General features: G+C 35.2%; 1 protein-coding gene across 2 annotated transcripts in view; it reads right to left on the minus strand.

Moving 5' to 3' along the window:
* Positions 1-23,651, minus strand: part of CDH10 (cadherin 10) — a 106,239-nt gene that overhangs the window by 52,401 nt on the left and 30,187 nt on the right. For both annotated transcript variants that reach the window (XM_074899546.1, XM_074899545.1), the window contains exon 2: positions 14,359-14,736. In XM_074899546.1, coding sequence (XP_074755647.1) covers positions 14,359-14,589 — 231 coding nt within the window. In that variant the 5' untranslated portion in view covers positions 14,590-14,736. The remainder of the gene's footprint in view (positions 1-14,358; positions 14,737-23,651) is intronic.

A 23,651-nucleotide genomic window follows, 5' to 3' on the forward strand; every position in this document is an offset into this window, starting at 1 on the left:
GATAATTAAACAATCCATTTCCTTATCTTCCAACTCTATTATTTATATAGCAGACTCATTATCCTTTTGAAATGACCTAAGACATCCCTCTGATTGCTAAAGGTATTTTTAAGTCCTCTGAGGAATTCTCTGTGGACCTGGCATTTTTCACTAGCATAACTGTGCAAAAATGTGACCATATTCCTGCACAGTAGTTCTTACAAGTGACAGATATTTTTTAAGTACGAAAGGAGTGGAGAATTCTGTGAAATTTTGCAAGTAAAAAAATTAATATCAATTTACAAGTCTTGTATATTTCCTGGCTCTGTCCCCCCATACATGTATTTATCTGCTATTTGGCTATACACATTTAGCCTGTCCTGAAGCTCATATATTCTACTTATCACGTTAATTTAGCAATTCATAAGTACCTCCACTTCATTAAAAATTTTCCTAAATTTTAGTTACATGGCCTGGAACACTGCATTACCTTATCTATCTTTTCTCAAAACTGATTGTTTCATGACATTTTTTTAAATTCCTACACTTTAAAAAATAAAATATATATATATATATATATATCTAACTCTCTTTTTTTCTCCCTGTTTACTTCACCTCTTGCAAAATTATATTAGTCATTTTTCTCACTGTCAAAATTTAAAATATCAGTATAATTTTTATCATTAAGTAGTAAACTAGATTATTTATAACCATGATTGCCTAGGTAGTAATAGTTTTTTATTATTATATTCACACCAAAATTCGGTTTCTTCAATATTTCTGCTTCCTAAAGATCCCATTTGTAATGGAATCGGCAATCATAAACACAGAGACTCAGAAATTTTAATTTATGCGTACTTTACATCAAATGCCATATTTGAAAAATGGATATGCAAAAGTTCTCACTGGAAGATGGGATTCTTACTATAGGAGGAACAAATATTTCTTACTACTTCATGTCTGTACATCAAGTGCTATTTATTCTACTTATCACTATATTGTAGCATATGTACTTCTAAATTATATATAATTACAAAAAACTATTAAAACTTTTTAGGAAGAAATCCCAGAATTTTCATAACATAAACCAGTTTCCAAACTAAATGGCATGAAGAGAGGTTGCTTCTTTATTCAGCCTGTTTTGGATGAGGAAGAGAAAAAGTATTCTGAATTATAATCTCTACAGTATCATGCTGCTACTTTACAAAATACTCAGAATTACAATCTTCCAAGTTGTTCTACAAAGTAGTATGGGGTTTTTTTGTTGGGCTGTTTGCTGGTTGTTTTTTTTTGTCACCACAATTTCATCCTAAAACATTTCAAATCAAGTAACCTCTATTTCCAACCTTGTTATCTTAATAAACATAATGTTCTTGAGAATTATTAAGAAAGGACAACCATTATTTGGGCAATACAAACCAGAAGTCACCAAAATATTGGCAGTGAAGGATAGTGTGAATACCCTGAAATTATATCAAGAGGAAAGTTAGTATGTTCATGTCTTCCCACCACTGCTTTGATATATATACATAAGCAAGTTGAAAGGAAAGCCAGGCTTGAAGGAATAAAAGATCAGAAACAGAGAGAACACCTACACTTTTGCCTAAATAAAAATAACCCAAGAAAATCTAATTCTGTGTGGGTTTGCGTTGTGTGTAAAAGAATAATGCTAAATCCAGGTAGCATAGCTGAAATGATGACCACAGATGTAGGAAATAGTAGAAAGGCACAGAGTATAAGTGTAAGGAAATATAAAGAGACAAGGCTTTTCTACAGCTAGGGAAAGAGGAACGGAAGATATGAAGAGAATTGCAATTGAGCAGTGAGGTTTTCTTCAATTCTTACATATTCTTGGATGGCTGTGTGCCCAGCCATCTGAGTCTTACAGTGCAGGCAGTAACCTTTGCAACTACACAGTTTTCAAAACTACAATATAATGAACATCCCAGAACATAATATTCACTATTTCAGCTCATGTTTTTCATCTAGATGTATTCATACATTCGGTTTGGACATGCCTTTTAGCATGCAAGCCAACTGAATATTCATTAATGCCTTTCTAAGCTAGGTATGTTCAGGCATGTAAGGTACCTTGCACCTGTGTTTCAGACAACTGGATGGTCAGTGAATTGGATCTTTGAAATGAAAATATCTTCTCATACTTGAAGAGTGTATGAACTTACCTGTGGTTGCACATTTAAATTTTCTATAGACCAAACTATTGTCAAATTAAAGGGCAATTTTTGCCCCTCGGTAGTCCAGTTCTCCTTTAACACTCTCAAGAAAATAGCTATTAAAAGACTCAGGAAACAGAAATAATTTAGTTTGAGGAAGTAACACTCCTGAGTTCGACAATTATGTTTGTTTAGTCCTGAAACAAATCCTACTGTACGCCAGGGACTTCAGATACATTGACTACAGAGCTACATACTGCCTCAAAACAGAAGGCATTGGAGGGTTTGAAAGATCTTGGTGTTACAGCCTTTTTGTTTCATTATTTTAAATTATCTTCAAAGACAAAGACACTCATAAACCTAAGGAAAATCTTCCAGCCAGAAGACATTTTAAAAGGGTAAACATCAACTTTTAACTTCTTAGAGCTTTCTCCCTCATGGGTATTTTGTTGCAAGTCACCAGTTTTCCCTCAGTATTATCCCCCAGGCTCTTCCTTGCTATCTGTGTATATAGGATATTTAAAAGGTCATCTGCATCTGATTTAAAAAAAAAAAGAAAAAATCAAGAGTGGAAAAAAAAAAGCCCCCAAAGCATCAGCTTTTGAATTGCTGTTGAAACTGTTAGCTATTTATACATTTATCATTTCAAACAAGGTGTAGGTCAAACATTTCTAAAGTTCCCTTTTCTATTATGTTTTTTTAATTCCTTGAGTGAATGAATATACTGTGATGAATTGGACTCTACTTTTCCTGAGCTATGGATTTGAACAGAAATTATTTCAGTTTGATCAGCTCTTCCTTTCTGGACTATCTTTTTGTGACAAGCAGGTACAATTTTTAAATTGAAAGAGAAATTGAACTAAAAGGAATTGGAGAGTTCAGACTAAACTACATTCCCATATCTTATACTATTCTGAAGCATGATGCCATTTTAAGTGCAACACTTAACCAGGTACAAACTCTGAGTTTGGAAACCTCCCAAGAGAGCTATAACTATTCTCCATGAAGGTGGCAAAATGCATCTTGCTGGTGATTTTACACCTGCCAGAAGGATGCCCATAACTTAGACTATCTTCCCTCTAAATCTTCCTGACAACTGATTGATGCTATTGCACTTTGTGCTTGCACAGAGTGGAATTGTCTCTTTTAGAGATTAACTTCAAAATGGAAGACCACTGCTATTGGGATTATTAGAGAGAAAAACCCAACGAAGTCACACATACACATTTTAAAATTATTTTCTCAGAGACTGAGAAAGGCAGTGGCAGGAAACCTATCCCAGTGACTAGTAGGACCATGTTGACCACTCAGTCTCATTATCACTTCTCATCAAATTGATAAATGGCTTGCACTCTAGTATCAATGTGTAAAAAGAAAAGTAAAATGGAGAAGTCAAATTAATATTCTTGGCTCTTGTATAAAAACTAGCAAGGTTTCATTAAAACATTTATACATGCCCAGTGCCTTGCATTTACCATGCAGCCTTGTAGCACTGAACACTGTTAGATGTAGCTTCCAGTTACCTGACAAAAAAAGAGGAAACAATATTCAGCTACTAATCTCTACTCATATTTGCATTAGTTTCTGAGTAGACTTGTAAAGTATTTGCATAAGGGGTAGGAACATGAGAACAATTAGATGGATGTAGAAAATCATGAAGTAAAACCCCTACACTGTTTTGAAAATGTTATTTGTGAAGCACTCACAGCAGATTCAAATTAAATATGAGCATAGTGTATGATTCTACAGTACAGAGATCTGTTGACACATAGGAAAAGAAATTACAAAAAACTGTTTTAATATACTTGAGTTAATTATGTTACCATATAGGGTGCAGGTTCCCCTGCGCGGCGGGAGCTGAGCCCCTCAGCCCCGGGTGGGCGCCTCGGGGAAAGCCTGGGTAAGGAAGGGCAAAGTGCTGCATGTGACATATTATAGCAAATAGAGGATAAATTTTAGTGCTTTACCTCAGAAGTTAAACATACCAATAGTAGTATATAAAATCTGTGCTTGAAACAGAAACCTTTTAAATGCCTGCAAAGGGTAATTTTGGTCAGGAAGAACTAGACTGTTTATTTAATTTTCAACTGGTTAATAGCTGTTCAGCAGAATCTAATGTTTCAAAAGCTGTTTCAACAAGCAGCTGCCTTTACTTTGCAGCTCCGACAAGAAGCAGCATGCAGTTTTAGTGTCTATTCCTTAAGGTGTGTAAAGGACTGTGTCCTTAAGGTGTGTAAAGGACTGTGTACGCCATTTTGTCTCGTAGTGCAAGATGGCAGCTTGGCAGCTGTTTGTTTCAGCACCACACCATTTCATAGGCCAGGCCTTGATGTCCTGTTGCCAGGAGGACAAAATCACAAAATCTGCCCTGAGCTAGAAAAGCTGTGTGTGCTCGCAGGGCCAGGGGATGAGGGGGACGTGTGGAAGCTGACGGCATCAATGGCTGACCCCCACCTCATAACAACCACTGTGGACATCTGGGCATGTGCACGTGGGGGACACGGGGTGGCGAATATGAGAATGAGCTCTGTGGCAAGGAGTGAACTAGTGGTGGAGACTGGATAAAGGGCTGTGTGCTCCATTCTGGCTAAGCTTCTCAACTGCAGTAATTTTTCGCTTGCCTTCTCTCTATCATCTGCTGAAGCTTTTCACCTGCTGAAGCTTTTCACTTGCTTGCTTTCTCTCCATCACCCGCACTGAGACTGGACCAACAGAACACTGCTAGACTCGTGGTAGTGGTAACTAGTATTGCTGCATCCATTTTGTTTGCTTGCTTGGTTATTCTGACTTTTCCATTCCTTTCCCTTCTGTCCTATCACTATTATTAGTTGTTTTGTTAAACAAAGCTTACAAGGTTTGTGTGGCATCTGACCTTGCGTCTTAATCTCGCTCTTAAGATTCATTTAAGACCCTCTCCATTATTGGATATTTGGTGAAAAAAAAGAATAATGATTTAAACAATCTCATGTTTTCAGAATCTATTTCAGCTTCCATGCTTTGAATTTCAGTTAAAGACCATTAACAGTGTTAAACTTCTGTTTACTAGTGTTAAACTTATTAAGTATAATACTTATGCTCCAAGGAGAAATAAGAACAGACTATCCAACTAGCTTGAAAGATGAGCAAATATAACTTTTAGGGATGATATCCCACTTCATTCACTATAACTTTTCCAGTTATCATGACTTTTAAAATTATGCAAAGTATGTATAACACTCTATCCATAGAAGTGTAAAAGGTCCTGGACTAAGCTTAGTGTTCAACTTCAATCTATTGTCTACAAGCACATTTACATATGTCAATCTAAGCCACAGCTATGTCTACCTAAGCAAGTTAGTGTCTAACAGTTCTTTCTATGTGCTTTGCCTCACTTCTATGTTTGGAGTCTTGGAGTCTCAGAGAGTGGTTTGTGTCTTCTTAGGACCATGGTTCACTGTGTTCACCAGAGCATGACTTGCCATGTGACTCAAGGTCTTCTGGCAACTAGTTATGAATGGATATGTGATGTGAGCCTGGAACTGGCACAGACTTCATTACCAGTGAAAATCTGATGCAGATACAAACCTGGAACTGTGGTGTTTCCCCCATTTTTCACCATACCAGCTGGTAAAGAATACCAGCTGATAATCCATTTGATTACAACTCGATTAGCACTGTTAGCCAGAATGTTTTCCCTAGTGGCACCCATACAGTCATTGGCATGCTCTTTCTTTTCCTTGTGTCCAAGTCATACAGTAATAAATACATAGGACACACTGCCTTTCAGTTCTGTGAAAACAGATCTCTTCTAAGCTATAGTTTGAATGACACCACTGTTAGTTAGGCTAATTTTTCATATTTTTAGGTTTTTTTTTGATTAATTTTGCTACCCTTGCCTATATCTATCCATCCTTCCTTCCTTTCTTTCTTTCTGACCTATGCGTGCTGTATCTCCTCTAATACTTCACTTGATAGTTTGAGATACCAGCACCTAATGAGACCCCACTGGTTTTATGAAACATGTCTCTTGCAGTGCTAGGTGTTTCTGATTGAATGAACAGTCCTACTGACTTCACCATTTTAGAGAAAAAGCACAATCCCAAAGCAGTCTGCCTGTTTGACCTTTAAGGGCAGATTTTAAACAGAGACACATTCAATATGTCCAGCATCTCTCCTTAACAGAACAAATACTGACACTGAGCTCCCCAAGAAGGGAAAAACTGCCTTGGAACATCTACCCTCGGCTCTGTTGGATGTAGCCTGCACTCCTAAAAAAAAAAAAAAACACCAAAAAAACCAAAACATAAACAAAAAACAAACAGTCTAAAAGAACAGTAATCCATTCCAGTACCATTTCACTGTGAAGAACTGGAGTTTCACTGTAGGTTTCTGTTCTTCCTCAACCTTTCCAAGATTTGTCAATCTAAAGAGGCAACTGGGAATGCTCACTTCAGTATTTCATTTGCAGTGCCTGGTACATCTGAGCAAAATTATAATCAGATAATTTGAACACTGGGGATCATTGCCTTAAGCAGTTGGGTTGAGTATGCCCTCAGTATACCCTACCCAAGTGACTTAACCACTCTTCCCTTGTCACCAGGCAACACTTTTAAGAAACTCATGAACAGACTTGTTCAGGGCTGGAAATCCACAGCCTTTGAAGAAGTGTATCTGGCTTTGGTTTCAGGTACACGACAACTGTGGCTTCTTCAGTGTTCACTAAAAGACTGGTGGATGCTACAAAGACTTTGCATTCCTCAACAACTGTCTGTTAATTCTGTCCTGTGTCATCCAGCAAAACTCAGTATCGTGTAGGGTGTGACAGTCTGATGAAACCATAGTTAATGACTCAAAGATCCAATAAAGAACTTTGGTAAACGAAACTGTGTATGTGCTGTACAGGTAATGGCAGGAAGACTCAGCAAGAGGAGAGGGTCATGAGGAGGTAAGACCACATTTTTCTGGGGCTGAACTTCATTATCTTGAGTGATTCTGTAAAGAACCAATAGAGATGCCATTTTCATGATGCATATGAGAAAAGGAAGGGTCAGACAATGGTCATACCTGCATGTAGGGGGGAGTAACTCCTCAACGATCCCCAAGCCCACCAACCCATTTCCAGAGGAATCTGAAGGTATGAATTACACATGTACCAAACCAAGGAGAATTCCAGAAGCTTAGACTGCACATGATGTGAATTAACAGTATGAGTCCAACTGCCCACCTGGAGGAGGGGCAAGGAATTATAAGAGGACATGAGTCAAAGCCACAGGTGGCAGTACCTTTCTGGAACTGGACTAATGATGGAACCAGGACTGGTGAAATCTTACTTTTTGTCTTTCTCTTTCACTCTCTTTCTCTCCTTTTATCTCTCATTCTCCATCCTTGTATCCCTACGCACAAGTCAAGGCTCATCAGGGCATGTTTAAGGCTTATTGTGGCTTAAGATCTGACACTAGCCAGTGCATGTTGTAAGGTTTGTCAGTGTTATGAGGTTTACTGCTTCTTGCAGAGTTACAAGGCTTACTGACAAGGTTTCATGCCAAATATCTGTTGTGAGTGAATAAAAAATGAGTTTTGTGAATCAAAGGATCCTTGGTGTCATTTCACCTTAATCCTGGCCCTGGAATGAGCAAATTGAGTCATGATCCCAAGAAATTGGGGCATGACATAGGGATACATCCAGTAGAGTAGCTAACAAATGCTTCATTCTCTATGGGAATAAAAACTTACTATTCAGCCAGGTCAGCCACCAGTATCTTCTGCTACTCTTTAATGAAGCAAGAAGTCACACGCTCCAACATACACAGAACCTTCCAAAGGAATAGTCCTTTTGCAAACAGAAAATATAAACCCTCTGTACACTTCAATTTAAGGTAAATGATGAATCTAACCATTTGTAGTCATAAACTCCTTGTTAAGCTGGATCCCAAAAGAGTTTGAGAAAAAGTTTCATCTCAACACTCACTGAGAATCAATCAGCTTCCAGGACAATCTTACAGGAAGTTTTTGATACCTCTGATATTATGAAAAAACAATGGTTGTACCATGTGTTTTGAGAAACCATCATAGTTCCTGTGCTCTGCACTACAAGAAAAGGTAGAAAAAAAAACAGTCCTTCAAAAAGAAAAGAAACTGAAATGTGTTTTACTCTGACAATCTTGACCTGTACTGAAATATCTAGGAGCCCACACCTGTATCCCCTAAAGCAAGCTTTCATATCCTTGCCATAAATTGATGCCTGAAATAACCTTCTTCACTGCATTTGTGTTAAGTCTTGCAGAGAAAGAAATAAATTTTAAAATCTTGTTGTCCCTCAAATGTTGATTCCACTACACTGCAGTGTTTTCAATAAGATTTCTGAAGTTACATAGCTGTGGACAACTTGCTTTTTCCATCCACTAGAGTTACACCAAAAAAATCCCAAGTGGAAACTGTTAAAGGATAAGCTATCCTCTTTCACCTTGGCAGCTGAGTCCTAGACATGGCAGATCACAATTAATTTATTCAGTTTGCAGAATATCTTTTCTCCCTTTAGATTCTTCTTTATTGATCCCTATCACAAGAATCTGCTCTAGATGAAAAATCAACCTCTACAGAACTTCAGTCCCACAGAGCTGGTTTCCTTCACCTGAAAGGGAAGGCATTTTACGCTCAATCAGACACTCACACCAAATATTAAGCCTGCATATGAGCACTTTTAATTAAAAATCCTACTCTCTAGTCTCTCATTGCACAAAATGTCTTTACAAAACAAAGAATTATGGTAGAAACACTCTTTAGGAGTCAAAATACAGAAGTTTTTAAAAGGTTTTAGTAAGTCTTCCTCTTACCACTACAACAGCAACACTTCATTGTAATTGTTGGGGGTTTTTTTGTGTTGTTTTTGTTTGTTTGTTTGTTTGTTTGTTTTTCTGCGTCCCACATTATATCAAACCCTTTGAAATGAAGACAACTTGCTCTTTTATATTACCCTCTCCAGAACCAGTATTCTTGGTAGCTGCTTCATCAAAAAGATAAGTCCATTCAAAATTCCTGCCCAGAACATTTTCTGTCTTTCATTTCTTTCAGAAAATTGTTTTGTTTAGTCTTTCTTTAAAATGGACTGTTTCTTCAACAGCAGCTCTATGCATGTCTGCTCTTATATGCTTTTATGTTGAAAAAGCATGGACTTTCAGGAAAATGCATCTTTTTACTTCTGATGTCAAATTCTACGTAAAATAGTTTTCACTGGATTATGGACTATACAAAGGAATACTAAAAATACTAAGCAATAGGATGGAATACTAGCAATACTAACTTAAAACAATGTATTTAATTCCAATACGTATAGCTTTAACTAGCTATAGTACAGCTAACTCACTAGCTTGAGTACAAGCAACATTTGAGGCTTCCCTGCTTTACATGTTTATGACTAGGTGGTATGCTGTCCTGGATTCCATTCACACTTCTGTTACACATTGCTCCTGAGGTGTCTTAAAACAATGCCACTTTTGGGATATCTGTCTTTCAGTCTTTATCCAGTTAAATATGTGGGACCCTCCTTCAGGTATCAGTTCTGTGGTATATTATCCACACTATCAATAGACACAAATAGTTATTAAAAGAAAATGACAGGCTACAAACCAGCAACTGTTCTTGAAACTGTGTCATGTATGCATATATTGCTAATACTCCAAGTCCTTTTCTCAGAATCCTGTCTGTGTTGGGATTCTCGAACTGAGAGGAATTAAGTGAAGTTGACATGTTCTTCCCTTTACACCATCAAAGATAATGGATGTGCTTTGATTAGAAGCACACAATTATGAATACTACCAGGATAATCCTTTCTAGTAACAGTTCTAATATGGCACATGCAAAATTATATATAAATTTATGTGCAAATATATGATAAATTATCTCTGAAGATACTAAAAACCGCTGCAGTGCAATTAAGAAATTCAGTTGCTCAAAATACTGAAAAATTCATGTCAGTTGATTACTCAATAAAACTACTGTGATGAAAATTGCTGGAAAAAGTCACTATTTCAAAAGAGAGTGGGAAAAATATTTGCAAGAATAAAAAATCCCCACCAAGATCTGCTGAAATAATAAACTCTATTTTGGGTGAAGAATTTATTTGTAAATTTATTTTTGAATGACTATGTATTAAGACACTCCTGGTACACAGTAGTGCTTCCTTTAGGTGACAACTATTAGAGTAGAATTTTTTGATTTAAAAGAAAAATGTCTTTTCCAGATTTACTCAAAATAAACTGAAGTTTTTCAGAACAAGTTTGAAAATGCATAATACTTTGTAATTACACCACTTTATTTGAAAAATAATAAATGGGCCTCAAAAACTACATACTAACAAGAATAAATAAAAATTATTAATAAATTTTCCATATGTTAAGAAAGAATAATAAAGCCTACATAGACTTTCTGCATAGAACAAGACATAAAGGAAGTATTAACCATTAGTCTAAACCCAAATATGAATAAAATGGCTTTTCTGATATGAGGTTTAAGCTTCTTTTTAAATATCCTTTCATCTGAAATTGGGAAAAGTACTTGTCTCAGAATTACTGTCTTCTAGTACATTTTTGCAAAGATAGCTGGAAGATAGATTCTGTAATACATATATAGGTCTGGTTTCTCACACTGCTCTTCTTTATGGCTTCAACCTTTACTAAAAATTACAGTTGTAATTATTATTTGAGGTTCTGCATATACAGAATTAATTTACATAATTTTGATTTCTACCCTCAGGATACTGTGTATTACATGAAGGAAAGGATGACCATCCTTTCTTATCATAATAATAAATATTGACCGGAAAAAACAGTGAATATCCATAATCAGTCAATATGTGTTTTGCCACCATTTCACAAGCATGTTGATTTAAACAAGGAACTCCTCAGCTGTTACTGGATTACATATCCCATTCATTTACTGAACCTCATTTCCATCATATTATTCTAGTAGAACATTCTCAAGCCAACTTAAACAGTGAATAAGTGAAGGCATAAATTGCATTGTGAATTGTAGACACTGATTTCAAGAGTAATATTCAGCAGTTTTCAAGCTCCCTTGACAGATGTAAAGATCCAGGATGAGAAACAAGAAAAAATATATCAATTGTGAGCTCAAAACCCAAGCAGATGTAAATCACAAATCCAGAAGAATCTGGTAGCCTCAGTTTTGGAATTTCTGCTAATTCTTTCACTGGCACATTTGTCATCTAACTATTATTTTCACTGTTAAAAATCACACTTAGTACTTATTTTTGACTGAAACCTCTCCATGATAAACATTCTCTCCTAGTCATTGGCTACAAATCACTGAGTTCTAAGTTGCTCTCCTACTATCTCACAGAATTTCCAAATATGATCTCCAAACACATTGCAAAGAAATTAACAGGAAAGTGGCATTTTATGTCATCTACCTATCCAAATCATGCTGACTTTGGATAAAATCAGATAAAAGGAAACATCCAGAAATGTTTTGACTATACAACACAGATGGCCTTTGGAAAGGTAAGTGCAACATCAAGGAAAAGTGATAGCTACTCTAAAGTTTATGTACTATGATTTTAATAATAAATCATTTTTTTATCTAATAGTTCAAGAATTTGGACTATTATTAATTATTTTAATCAACAATATTAATTAACATAATCATTTTTTAGCTCCACATATAATCTTTGTTTCCTTTTGCTTCCTTAGTGTAAAACTCTCCCTGTGCAAATACAATGCTATGATACTGTTCGTTTTGCATGTGTTTTCTGCACTTTTCCCAAACTTGTCAAAAAATACTATAGGCAACTTTATATACTCAAGTTAATTTGAAATTTGCTTGCTCAATTTAACAACTTTATTGCTCTAAGCAGAGAGGAAAAGGTGAAAGTGCAGTCTTAACTGCTCCTCAAATTTCTTCTCAGTTCTTTACTCTTTATTTGCCATTTTACTTATCTTTAGTTATCACTTCACATTTGCAAACACGTATTTTCTCTCAGCCAAAGCAGTTCTGCGTTTATTAAGATCACTCTCTTTTTTTTTCTAATTAAGATGGATTACCCTATAAAAATGTTAACCATTTTTCCTCTAAAGAATCTTCCTTCACTCATCTTGACTGGAAGAAAATTAAGGAACACCACTCACACTTTATGATTAGGATCATAAATATTCAGAAATAATGCACTAAAAAAAAATCAAAATCAGAAGGTTTCTGAAGGAGCCTAAATAATTTGAAATTCAGAGTTCCTTGTTAAACTTTTTATTTCCTGGGACTTCTAGGAGCAATACACTTCCAAATATAATAGCATAGTGTTTTGATACAGTGACACTTCTTGTTTTGTGGGCAAGATCAATATTCATAAGCTATGAGCCAGACCTGGACAGAGGAGCCTGCCTAGATACTTTAGAACACTTGGAAGTCATGACTTTACACTTAGTAAGTGTATGAAATAAATATAGGGACTATTTACAATGCTCTCAACATGCTTTGAAAATGGATGTATCATTCAAATGCTAATGCTAAACTTACAGTCTCAAAGAAACAAATAAAAGTGGAAATAAAAAGGCAGTTCACTCGTTCATAATTTTGTGCTCTTAAATTTTTACTTAGTATTTAATTTTTGTAAATTTTAATAAACATTTCCTTTCTCAAACCACCCAACATTCTTAATCCTTTCAGAAAAACATTTTATACTACGATAATCCCATGCACCAATATATGCTGAGGACCAACTGGCTTGCAAGCAGCTTTACAGAGGGACCTTGGGGTCCTCGTGGACAGCAAGATGACCATGAGTCAACATGTACCCTTGCAGCAAAGAAAGTCAACAGCACTCTTGGTCCCTTTAGGAAAAGCACCACCAGAAGATCAAGAGAAATGATCCTTTCTCTCTGCTCTGTCCTGGTGAGACACATCTGGAATACTGTGTCCAGTTCTGGACTCCCCAGCAGAAGAGAGATATTAGAGCTGCTAGAGAGAGTCCAGCGAAAGGCTGCTATGTTGATTGAGGGACTGAAGCATTTTTCATATGGGGAGAGGCTGAGACTGAGAAGGTTCAGCAGGGACCTTATTAATGTAGATAAATACCTGATGGGAAGGAGTGAGGGAGACAGACCTAGTCTCTTTTCAGTGGTGCCCAGTGACAGAAAAAGTGGCAATATGCACCAATTGAAATACAAGAAGTTCCCTTTAAATATAGGAACAAACTTTTTTTCTGAGTGGGTGGTCCAACACTTGAACAGGCTGCTCAGAGAGATTGTGGCGTCTCCACCTTTGGAGATATTTAAAATCTGACCAGATATAGTCCTGAGTAAGCTCTAGGTGACCTTACTTTGAGCAGGGGGGTTTGAACTAAGTGATCTCCAGAGATGCCTTACAACCTCAGCTATTCTGTGGTCTTCAAAAAGTATTGCTCTGAAAAAAAACATGTAAAAAATTAAAATCTGTATTATAAAAAATTAAATTTCTGTGTTTATCACCAACAATTGGTGCTAACTAGTAGCCATTACTGCTGACACAGACTTACATTTTCAAGCAAATTACCATTTTGAGTTATTTCACTGTACCTCTTTGCATGTTATTGTGGCATTAATTGTTAGATATTTTTTCAATAAATCACATGGCAAAACATAAGGGTCAACTGAAAATAATTTAAAGGAAATTTCCAGTGTCCTTTATGCATGCATCTAGTAAGCTATACAGTCATATGTGCACTTATGCTGAATTCTGTTGTAGTTTACTTCCCAACCAACTCATTTCTATCACACAGTTGTTAACAAATTTTCCTCATTGCAGTTTATTAAAATTCATGGAGAGTTAAAAAGGGAGAATATATTCCTTCAAAATAGGTTGCATTTTTCAGACATAAGCACAAAAAAAGAATGTATTATCTTGTGTGAAACATAAAATATTCAAAGAGAAAGAGTTGAAAAATAATTTTATAATGTATTATAAAATATTTTTTCATTGAAGAGATACCGAGTGGGCTGTTGGTAGAAATGATGTGCTAATGCAAATAAACTTATCAAAGATATCTTAATTTATTTCGTTCAACTATTTCTGTATAACTTTAACTAGCAACATTAATTTAGTGATTTTAACAGGACAAAAAATATATAAATATTGCCAGGAAATCTGCTTCTTATGTATTAGAAACATAGAAACTTAGGGCTCTGTAGAAAGATAAGTAAACTTGACAACTGTACAGAAATCTTAATGAGAAACCTACCTTGCCTACATACTGATAATCAGATCCTGTGTATTCCTCTAAAAGAAAAAACTGGTTCCACATCCAGCCTCGCTTCTGACGATGAATTGCTTTTCCATCATTCCCTGATGTACGTCCTCCAAAGCTTTTGGGTCTGACATCAGGAGTCCTTCTGAACAGCATTTCTGTATGGCAGGGATGTGGCAGCCACATCCAGAGCAGCAGAAGTAATAGGACTTGCTGTACTGTCATAGTTCTCCGCTGCTGCTGCTCTTCAAGCTGGTCAGCAATAGAGTCTACAGTTTTGTTTTTCTTGACTTGATATTTATGTCTCTAGTTGCTGATGCAGCCAAACAGTTTCCAGCAATTCATCTCTGAACTGTACATAATAATCAAATCCTGAAAGTAAACAGAGAAGAGACCACGTAAGTTGAAATGCATTCACTCCTTAGTGTCCAACATCCCCTGCTACTGTACCCTGTAGATAAAAAACATGATGACATAGAAAACAACCTAGTTAGGAATAGCAAGGTTATCCAGACAGGGAGTAGTACACTGTGGATATGTTAGATAGCTGGTGTCAAAACACTTCCTAAGAAAGAGTGCCCTCATTTCTCCATGAAAGACTTTCAATTTAGAAATTTCTGAGTGTTCTTTCTATAGACTGGGGGATTATTACCAAAACTTACATATTAAATACTGCTGCTTTTACTTCAAATGTTTTCCACCCAATTTGACTTACAAGCTTTCCAGTGTTTTATTAATCTTACTACTAACACAAAGTAGTTTTAGAAATGAGGAAATGGTAAAACACTAGTTCTCCAGGGTATTTGAAATCATAAAAGAGAACATCACATGCATCAGAAGAAATACGACATGACAAGAAGTGAACTTTTAAATAGAAAAACCTCTTTAGATGAACTTGCAATATGAACTGATGGACACTTAGCCATAAAATTTAGGAACTATTTAAAAAATAAGTGTCTCTTTTGCAAGTAGCCTGAATAACTGATTTTGGAAAGTACTGGAATTAATACAAAAGACAAGCCTCTCCTAACTCATCTTTGTTTTGTCTCTTTTTTTTTTTTTTTTTTTTGGTCTTGTTTTCGTTTTGTTTTCTTTTAGTTTTTCCTTCTTCTGACAGAACGATGAGATGTTATTCCAGCCAGACAAATTTAGCCAGGTTCTCTTCACTTTACTTCTGTCCCAGCATTTATAGAGTAACACTTTTTGTTAGTGACATCAATCAGTGATGTTTTTCAGTAATTCATGAAAATGTCAGTAATTCATGAATATTTCCTTATTTCAGTAAATCATGAAAACCTATTCTTTGTCTTCTTAATAGGGTATAGTTTCTGCAAATTTTAATCAGGGTGGGTTTTTTCTTTAGCATGCCTACAGAAAACAAAATGCATGGATGGTGGTTGCAGTTCCTTCCTTGTATATTTTTATACATGTGGCACAAAACTCAAGTAGTAAGAAGCCTGGGTTGTTTTTTCTTCACTTTTCTGATTTTGATAGATAGGTAACATTACTGCCCACAACAACCCCATGTGTCCTCTTATTTAAATAATATACAATAGATCACTATCATCTTTCTTTTTTTTTTTTTTTTTTTTTGAAGTAGAGCTATGTATAACTTTCAGAAATTCTTTCTGTGTTTCCGTTTGATATTGATGTTCTACTTAAGATATTTTCAGTAAGCCTGTGTTGATTAAAAGAGTTTGCAATAATACATCAGGGCTTTAGAGTAGAAAGCATATGAAATGTAGTGATTACTTACCGTTAACTCTGTCTGCGTGCATGTGTGCATGTGTGTGCGTGTGTGTGTTAACTGGACAGATTCAGTTCAGGAACCAACTTTTGTATTCAGAGTTAATTTGTCTCGGAGAATGTTTTTCCTTCTCCTCCAACATTTGGAAGTCTGAAGTACTTCTCAAAGCCACTGCTTTCAAGGACTTCAGCACAAAGGCTGTTCACAGTAACTCAGGTGTTCATTTTCATTTGTCTAAATAAACGCCAGGTTATGTATTGTTTCTTCTACCACTACTTTTCTCCTAAAATTTTGACATTTACTTGATGTCTGAATTCTGAATACTAAACTGTTCTAATATAAACCACTAATAAAATATGCTGAATTGTATCAGCATGTACAAAGTGGCGATGTCCTCCATCCTGGAAATTGTCACAACTGTTATTTATGTTCTTTTGAAACAAATGTATACGGAGTAAGAGAGGAGGGCTATGATTTATTCTCAGATACTTAGAAATGTTTCTTCTCAAAGACCAAAGGAATTTCAAACTTGAAATTAGCTCTTCAGGATATTATCATTTTTTCCTATAAATTGAAAAGCGATTGGTGGTTTTTTTGAAAAGAAGGTAATTTTTTTTTTTTTGTCTGGGATTTTTTATTCTTTTTTTTTTTTTTTCCTTCCTGTCACCATCAATATCTATATTCCATTAATCACACATTATTATTTGATGTAGAAGTGTTGTTAAATATCTCTTGGGAAATAGTCCTTCAATATTAGGGGTTGTTACTGAATTTCCTTCTTGTTAAATTAGGTCACCAGAATGAAAGCTCAGATGAAATTTGTTAGAGTAATAAAAGTAGCTAATGCACATGGACTTGGCAAGCATGACTGCTTAATGCATGTATGTACCAGCAAGGTCTTTTCCCTCCTTTGAGACTCCTGTTGGAGTTCAGCTTCCTGCTTTAAATGTAAGGAGTCTGATAGTAATCTACACTAAAGCAATAACATTTACCTTTAAAAATAAACTAGTATAAAAGAAAAACCAGACTGAACTAATAACAAGTAAAAGGAATGGAATAAAGGAAATGTTTGAAGAGAATTAGATGAAGGAAACCTTTTAATATATAACTACAGAAAACAGACAGAAGTCCCAGTTCTGTAATACACTGCATATCTGGGTTCTGTGCTACCCTGCCAGAGCTGTAACACTCAATAGAGGAAGATAAATTTATGATCTGTTTCTTTAATTCCCTAAAAAACTAATTGGAAAGTGTCTAAATTTTGGTGAAAATCTTATTTTAGAAGAGGGCCTGAGAACACAGAAGAATTGTAATAGTTTTGCTGGCTTCAAGTAAGTATTTTTTTAAAGAACTGAAATAGTTTAAAATAGGTTTAAACAGTTTGAATGAAACTCTTTCACCAGTGTATATCCTCAAATCTTTCTCTACCTCTTCTTCCAGAAGATCACTTCTCATTTTTTTGTCATGATAAAAAGGAAACAGAGAAAAACAAACAAACAAAAAAATAAAGCTATCTAAAAACTATCAAATACATGCAAGGTTCCATATTTCTGTGTAATATTATTCTAAATTACATTAAACTTACTACAGAGGATATTTAAAAATATCACCACTTTCCACAGGTTAATAATTTCTACATCTCTCAGAACTTAGAATACTTTTTTTTTTTTCATTGCAACTCCAACTGTATTCATGTAATTTCAGATGTAATTTTTGCAAAATTTGGAAAACCTATTTTGCTGGCTCAGTTATACAATTCCCCTAATAATACTAAAAATACTTCATGCTATTTGAAACTCATGAGATTTAGTGGACAGATAAGGTGGGACATGAATACCTTTAACTGATGCCCTTCACAGACTTCCATTTACTGGTTGCTCCAGAAGGCTACTCTTTCACAGCAGAGATGTTATCTCTTTAGTATACAATTTACTCATTTTGTCTGTCCTGCATTACTGTATATCTGCTTTTGAAAGTCAGAAGAATTCCATTTAAAGTAAAAACCCTAATATAGTTCAAAAGCTTGTCTTTTTTTTTTTAATTATTTTTTTTAATCAAGAAATATTAGTAAACCCCTCTTTTGTGAAAAGCAAATTTGAACAGCAAAAAATTTTACTTGGAAGACTTGCCATTTATAATTTTTTTCTGTATTTAACCTTGGACAAACTTGAACTGAATTTTAATTCTATAACATTTCAAAAAGCTTGTTTAAAGAAAGATATTCGAGAAATGCCATTTCTGTTTTCAACATTTCAGTTGGGAACCGTTATCTATTCACATCTCTAATCTTGCCTTTCAGCCCTTCTTTGCTATGTTTATACAAAAGAAAGATATTTTTGGAACTGAAGATGCTTCATGACAATTAGATTAAACTACATTTGAATTTTATGAGGAGTACGATCTTTAATTTTATTTCTATTGAAGACATTGGAGCATATTTTGTTCTTTGTTTTGTTCTTGATCTGCAGAGGTGACACCAATAGGGCTGTTCTTCTATACAGCCACTGAGAGAAACTTCTCATATTTTCTGCCCCATTTCTTCCAATCTTTGGTCCGCATCCAGCTGCAAGTATAGAGCTACCACGACAGGCTGCAGACCCTCTTTTAATGTAGCTAAAGCCATCAGCCATGAGACACAATTGCTGCCATTTTGGTTTTCTCCTTGAAGTAGGTAACTTCATAAGATGCCTCTCTATTTCATTAGAGGTCTGACTCCTGGCTTATGATGTCATGAACAGAATTCAAAACTCTGGCTAGGTTTTGAAATAATAGGAACTATTTAACAAGCTTGTAAAAATGGAAGTAAGAAGGCAGCTAAGTGCAGAAAAAGCTGCATTGTCAATGAGCCTCAGAAGAGCCTCCAGCTCAGCTGATTTAGTTTTTTTAACTTATTTGCCATCATTTTGTAAAAAACAGGGATAAAGTTCTAATGCTTTAGACCATAATATGATGAAGAAAGTACTTTAAACAAACACCTTTGCAAGAGATTCTTATTCAAAACACAACAAAATATCTCCCTCTGTAAGTATAACTTACAGCTGTAAGTTATCCCTTAAAGGAAAGAGATGACAATACTTTCCATAAAGGTTTTTAAGAGTACTTGAAACAAACAAATGAGCTCTTACAAATGATCAATTCTTAATGGATTCTTATCTCATCATTCCTTGTATTATAGATTCATGTTCCTTGCTTCGTCTATTATTTCCAAATGAAATTGCCTAAAGCTGTTCATAATTTAATTGCCTAGTTCTGAACTAAGGATATAATTGGTAAATTGTCAATAATCTGCTTATTTCATAGCCTCCAGGGAAACACACACCACAATGACCACACTTTATAACATGGTTTTGTAAATTAGTCAGCTATACCTTTGAACTTATAACTCAATCCTCTTTACAAAGTCCTGCCACCATTGATCCATTTAGGAATTGTAAATGAGTATGCATATCTTGATGCTAAACTAAATAAAGCAACTAACATTTCAGGAATTACTTATTTTAATTAGAAATACTAATCATATTCCCCGTCCATCGGAACTATTTCACTCAAGTGAGATATTTTTGTATTATTTTCATAGTTCACAGAGAGAAAGACTGAAAAACAAGCAAGTGGAACAAAAGGATATTATAATATTTGCTACAAGAGTTAAGTAATATTTTATGCAAGAAAGGTATGACATAGAAGAATTACTTATGTCTTATTTTTGAGCATATTTATATAGCACAAATCCTAATTGTTATTAAAAAAGCAAGTTAACATGCATTATATTGATTTCAAAGTGGAAGGTTAAAGATTCAGTCTGCCTTACACTGGTAGTTCAGTAAATGTAATATCCAAAAAATGGGTAAAATAACCTCAGGCGGACAGTAAACTGGGGAAGAAAAAGGCAATAACACCTCACTCCCCGCTGTTCCCCTACTGCAGTGAACTTTGTCCTCCCTGTAACAGTCTTTGGATGTCTCACTCTGTTGTTAACGAAGACTGATACCCTGAGTCTTAAGACACAATGGAGCATTGAAAGGATGAGCAGAACACCATAGAAAAGGTAGAAGATATTAGCATAACAATTTTGACTGTTTATTAATGAGGATTTTCTCTATTAGTTAGATTACTTGGATACCTTGCAATAATTCTTAGCTTTCTATATGTGGTGAATTTACTTTTTCTTACAGCAAGACATCAAGAGTAATGCACTAGTTAAATATGTGTCCAGGTCTGAATATCACATTTCTAACATGTAAATAATCAGAAATGAGGCTAGAAACAAAGTGTTTAGGAAAAAACCTGTTGTTTTTTTGAGGAAAGAACAACTAACCTATTTGTGTAGTGTACAGGAAGGAAAAAAGATGAAGAAGGTGGTAAGACTGTAGTTTTCAGAAACTCTGTTAAAAATAAGAAATTATTCTCAATGAACACCACAGTCAGTATAAGCAATTGTCCTCAATCACAACAATGAAGATTTAGATTAAGCATTAAGAAAAACTTCCTATGCATTGGCAGGGGTAATTGGCATCTGAGATGAGATGTGACTAAAGGTTTAGAACAGTCTGAGTGAACTGCTTTCAGAAATGGGCTGCCTGCAGCTGCTGTGACCAGAGGATTTCTCAAGATCTTTTCAAGCTTCGTCCTGTAGAACTTTATCCCATCTTTTTCCATGTCATTATTTCTCCTCATTATGTCTTCATATGTCTGGTGCTACTGTTACCAGTGGCCACCTTATTCTCCTACATATGAATATGTAGTATTCATTCCATCTCAACCAATTCTTTACCATTTATTTGATTTCATCTCAAAAGCAGCTGTAGATTTACTGTTGTGGGTTGAAAGCAACTTAAATTTTCTTGCTTCTCAGCCAACACAGCATTCTTTTCCATATCAAATGATAGTCCTAGCCACACGGTTCCCTCCCGTTTAGATAAGGTCTGTACCAGTCCTCTGAATCTCCCTCTGTCAGATTTTGGAGTTGCTTTTATCCCATCAATTATCTGCTATATTATTCCAGGTAGAAAATGAATTTAACTCTTTCCTGCTCCATCCTGAATTCATCTCATATACTCCTTCCTAAATTATTATTATCTCCACTGTGTTTAGCCTATGGCCATGCTGCCTTTGAAAACATTCACATTCCATTATTAACAAACCTTTTTCTTTTATAAAGAAGATAGTTGTCTACTGTTAAAAAAACCCAACAAACAAAAAACAAAACCAGAAAAACCTCAACAGCCAAACCAAAAAAACCAAATCCAAAACCAGTTATAGCTTTTAATATTTGATTACACCTTCTTTTTCATTTAATTCTTTACTTCATTTAAATAAAAAAAAAAAAAACCAACCAACAAAACCCATGTCTCATAATTTAACAAAACTTCTAAACAACCAATTGTTCTGATATTTAAGATAGATGCTAGGGGAAGGGGAGAAAAGAGTGATGGTGAAGAGGAGGGCAGTGACCTGTTCTGATGGAAAGCAGCAAACAACGTTCCAGAATATTGTTTACTTTGAATAAGTATGGAGTGGGAGGAAAATAGGAATTTAGCAGAGAAAGTAAATCTATTTGCATCACTATAGTATTGTAATTTAGACACAAGAGTATATGCTAAAGAGATGTTAACACCTTTTTTTTTTTTTCTTTATTTATTACATTCCATCTTTGAAATACCATGATTTTTCTGAAAATGGAAAGATCAGAAAATTCTGTCTGAATGTTGCCAAGAGCTAAAACTCAGAGATCATTGAATATCTAAACCTGGGGACTTAATACTTTCTCCCTGTACTGAAGGGTTTTCCTGAACAGGATGAATTGTAGTGAATAATGCTGAACAGTTACAAAAAAGACATTCTTTTCCTTCAGGGCAGGTGGAATTTTAAATCTCCTAGTTTTTGCTATCCAGTGCTTTCACCTGCCAGCAAACTAAGCCTTATTAGAGAAACAGAATAAGCACAGACATGTGCCAAATATCTAAAAACTCACCATAATCTCATCAGGAGTTTATATCTTCAGCTGAGGCTGAAACCTTACAGCCTCAGAGAGCAGAGACAGTTCAGTAAAGCATAAAGAACTGGGGCATTGAAAGACCGTGCCTGCTTACGAAACTGTGTAATTTAATAAAGTGTTCATTGATGTCTACACAGTGGCTCCTCAAACTTGTGTTAGTGCCTGTGCCTGCAGCATGGACAGTCCCATTCCTGCTAATTAGATGATAACAGAAGGATTACATTCTTTCTTAGCAAGCAGGAAGAAATAGAGACAACCATTTCTCATGTAAGCTCACAGTTGAAATATAAGAGAGAATCACATTTTAAGAAAGTTTGTTGAAGCATATGATTGTATCTCTCACACATTTAGTAGAATAAAAGTGTAAGTATTGAAAAATGCGGTTTATTATTCACAAATCCCATAAATGTTGTATTTGGCATTAAAAAAAAAAAAACAACAACAAACCAACCTTGAACGGCAAGAAGGTATATTTGCAATGCATTTTAAATATTTCACTTTAAATATTTTTTAAAGTGCTTGGAGTTTCACTTTGTGTTCAATTCCTTTATAATTATTTTAGCATATTAAAAATTCCTGTTAGAGTTCTCTGTCTTGTTCTCAGTTTATAGACCAAAGCAAAAATGCCGTTATGGGGTGAATGCAGTTTGTTGGGTCAGAATGACCTGAAATTGTCGGGGGGGGGGGGGGGGGGGGGGGTGAGGAGGAAGTGGTAATATAATGTATTATACTGGTTTGCTGTGGTTGGATAAAATAATCATAATTTCTTCAGCATTAGTGAGTCAGAATTACAGAGCCTCCTTTATAACTTGTAAGTTATTTTAAATGTTAAATCATGTTCAGAAACCTCTTAAGAGTATACTACGTATATGTATAGTGCATAATGATCTGTAGTCTAACATTGTACCATCTACAGTGCACTGCAACTGTACTGTAGATCTGTACTGTAGATCAGGTATTCAATTTAGGCACTATAATATATGATAGTTTCTATGCAAAGGGTACAATGTATGCATGATGATAAGAGCTAATTAGAAGATCACATCCTACTTTTCCCAAATAGTACTTGCTTTGAAACAGTACTCAGCAGGCTGCAACTGACATCTTTTAAAAATTAGTTTTACACCAGGAGTAACTGCAAAAACCTGCAATTCACATCGTAAAAAATAACCTTTTTTGCATATTTCAGTAATGAAAAGGATGTATCTTGACTAGTTCTAAAAAGAGATATCTGCTCTTAAGTAGCACATTAGCCTTACAATAAGGCATCACATATGGGCATGATAAACCACTGATGGACATGTGTCAATTAGAAACTTCAGAGGTAAGGAAATTTTCTCTTAAGAATGTTTCTGTATTCTGTAAAACTTCACCAGCACTGTAATTATGCTGACACTCAGAGACTTTTCACACACAATATACATATACTGGCACTACTATATAAGAACATAGAGGTAGACATTGATCAGATAAAAGAAATTATGCACGTTCTGACTCTGGGCTTCAACTTGTATCAAGGCTGTTCTAAATGCTTCCTGAAATATC

The sequence above is a fragment of the Athene noctua genome, chromosome 2 (assembly GCF_965140245.1).
Source record: "Athene noctua chromosome 2, bAthNoc1.hap1.1, whole genome shotgun sequence".
NCBI lineage: Eukaryota > Metazoa > Chordata > Aves > Strigiformes > Strigidae > Athene > Athene noctua.